This window comes from Chiloscyllium plagiosum, chromosome 3, assembly GCF_004010195.1.
Source record: "Chiloscyllium plagiosum isolate BGI_BamShark_2017 chromosome 3, ASM401019v2, whole genome shotgun sequence".
Lineage (NCBI taxonomy): Eukaryota > Metazoa > Chordata > Chondrichthyes > Orectolobiformes > Hemiscylliidae > Chiloscyllium > Chiloscyllium plagiosum.
In genome coordinates, this window is record NC_057712.1 from 129,365,244 (window position 1) to 129,367,845 (window position 2,602).

General features: G+C 47.0%; 1 protein-coding gene across 3 annotated transcripts in view; it reads right to left on the bottom strand.

Moving 5' to 3' along the window:
* The window catches only part of rxrab (retinoid x receptor, alpha b), a 90,431-nt gene that overhangs the window by 6,080 nt on the left and 81,749 nt on the right, over positions 1-2,602 (bottom strand). For all 3 annotated transcript variants that reach the window (XM_043687312.1, XM_043687311.1, XM_043687310.1), the window contains 2 exons: positions 1,400-1,529; positions 36-168 (listed from right to left, as the gene is read on the bottom strand). In XM_043687312.1, the coding sequence (XP_043543247.1) occupies positions 36-168; positions 1,400-1,529 (263 nt within the window). The remainder of the gene's footprint in view (positions 1-35; positions 169-1,399; positions 1,530-2,602) is intronic.

The following is a 2,602-nucleotide window of genomic DNA, read 5'->3' on the forward strand; positions in this document are numbered from 1 at the left end:
CCCACTTCCATTAGTCAGGGACCAAAGGAGCTGACCTGTCGAAGATGGCTCCCACCCCAGCGCTGTGTGCACTGTTCCTGTGCACATGGAGACCGGTTGCCAACAGAATGCCATCTTTTACAGTGATGGAACGGTGAGAGAACGAAGCAATCAGCAGTTCATTCCAACCTAAGACACAAACACACGTGCATCAGTGAGACAGAAGCCAGACTCAATATACAAGCAGGCCACTCCACCCTCTGAACCTGCTCAATAAAATCCCAGTTGATTGACTTTAATCTCACTCTACATTCCTGCATACCCTCAATAATCTTTTATCCCCATGGCCATCAAGAATCTATTGATCTCTGCCTGAAAAATAATTGAAGATTCTGCATCCACTGCCTTTTGAGAAAGGGAATCCCAAAGACACATCCCTCCGAGAGGAAGATGTTTCCTCATCGTTGTTTTGAGTGGGTGCCATTTCAGTTTTAGACTATGGCCCTTAGTTCGAGATTCCCTAACAAGAGGAAGCATCCTTTTGACATGTCCCTGCTCGAGTGCCCTTGAAGAAGCAGCAGGTAAAAGCTGTCCATTGCTGCCTGCCCATGTCAACGGTGACAACTCTCACTCAGGAGGAGGACTACACTTCCTGTAGTAACACAGTCAGCCAGTTGGATCTCAAGATTTGAATTCTCTGATTGATTGGACTATATTAATAACCACAAGTAGGGAGTCCTGGCTGACATATTAAAAAGGGGAGTGTCAGAGAATCTGACACTCTGAAGAGGCAGTACCAGAGTCAAAGACAGTTGATGTGTAAATAAAGGGCAACTTGGTGATGGAATACCAGAATGTCCAATTTTAAACATTGTGATGAGGCCAAAGGAACCTCACAGAGAGTGCATCAACAAAAACTCCTCAAGCAGGGTACTGAGCTCAGAATCAAGTGGCCTGCCTAATCCTGGATGGTGTTGAGTTTCTTAAGTATTGTCAGAGCCACACTCATCCAGGCAAGTGTGGAGTATTCCCTCGCACTTCTGCCTTGTGCCTTGTAGATGGTGGACAGCCTTTGGGGAGTCAGGAGGTGAGTTAGTCGCCACAGAGTTAGCAGGCTCTGATCTGTTGTTATGGTCAGAACATTTGTGGGTTGGTTAACTTTAGCTTAAGTTAAGTTATTACTCTGTATGTTGATAGAGAGGGATTCAACAATGATAGGTAAGCCAGACAGCTGCACTCAAAACTGGATAATCCTACAGGTTGGGGAGAGCCAAAAGACAACTCACAATGGATAGCACAACATGGGGTAACAAAGCAGGAACTGGTGCACCCAGATCAGGGCTACAAGCTGAGGGTCAAACACAGGCTGGTACATTTGCTGAGTTACAAGGTAGCAGTAAATAAAACACATGTTGATTACCTGCCCGCAAAAGGATAACCTGATCATCCAGAGGGAGCTCGGAGAAATGTGGGATCCTCTTAGCCCACTCGACAAGTGTGAAGAGTTGCTTGTCAGCTGCTTGGCAGATGTTGGTGACTGGGTCATTTGGCTGGCACAGAAACAGGAAGGGGAAGATTACAATCAATCTCTCTCTACACCAGGAATCCTTCCATCCACAGGAGCCAAGATGCACAAAAATGAAACCTTATTCCAAGAAAGGAACTTGCTATCTATCAGACATTTCAGGCCTTACAACCAAATATTGATATGGGAGGAGACTATTCAGTCCCCCTCATGCTGTTCCATTACTGAATGAGATCACAGCTGGTCGGAACCTTAATTCCATTTACCCAAAGGGTTACAGAATCATTAATGCTCTTACTCAACAAGAACCCAACCCATCCCATCAGCTCCAAATGACTGGTTCCATGGTTTTTTGGGGAACAGAATTCCAAAGTTCCCTTCATGTGGGGAAGTGCTTGCTGACATCATCATAAACTGTCCAGCTCCATTTAGTGGGTCCTTATTGAAGTCAACTCACAAAGGTAAACAGTGATACTGTTTAATTTTCAAAAACTTGATTAGATCATCGCCCAAACATTTGAGTCACAGCTAGTTCACTGCAATAATGTGAGAAAAAGTAGCAGCCAACAGGCCATAGCAAGCACCATAATACAGAACATGAAATGGGCAAGCCCTACTGCTTCAGCAAATATGACTGAGGGACAAACTTCAACCAGGCCATCCCAGACAACTCCTCAAAATCTTCACCATTTGGGACATGTGACGTTTTATTTCACACCGAATGGACAGCAACAAGCCTAGTTTTTGACCTATGCAGACTTGATAGGTTGAAGGGCCTTTTTCTGCACTGTACACCTCTATAATTCTGACCAACATGTCGGAGGGTCAGTGCTGAGGGAGTGGGCACTGTCGGAGGGTCAGCGCTGAGGGAGTGCCGCACTATCGGAGGGTCAGCGCTGAAGGAGCGCCGCACTGTCGGAGGGTCACCGCTGACGGAGTGGGGCACTGTCAGAGGGTCAGTGCTGAGGGAGTTCCTCACTGTCGGAGGATCAGTGCTGAGGGAGTGCCGCACTGTCGGAGGATCAGTGCTGAGGGAGTGCCGCACCGTAGGAGGATCAGTGCTGACGGAATGCCGCACTGCGGAGGATCAAGTGCTGA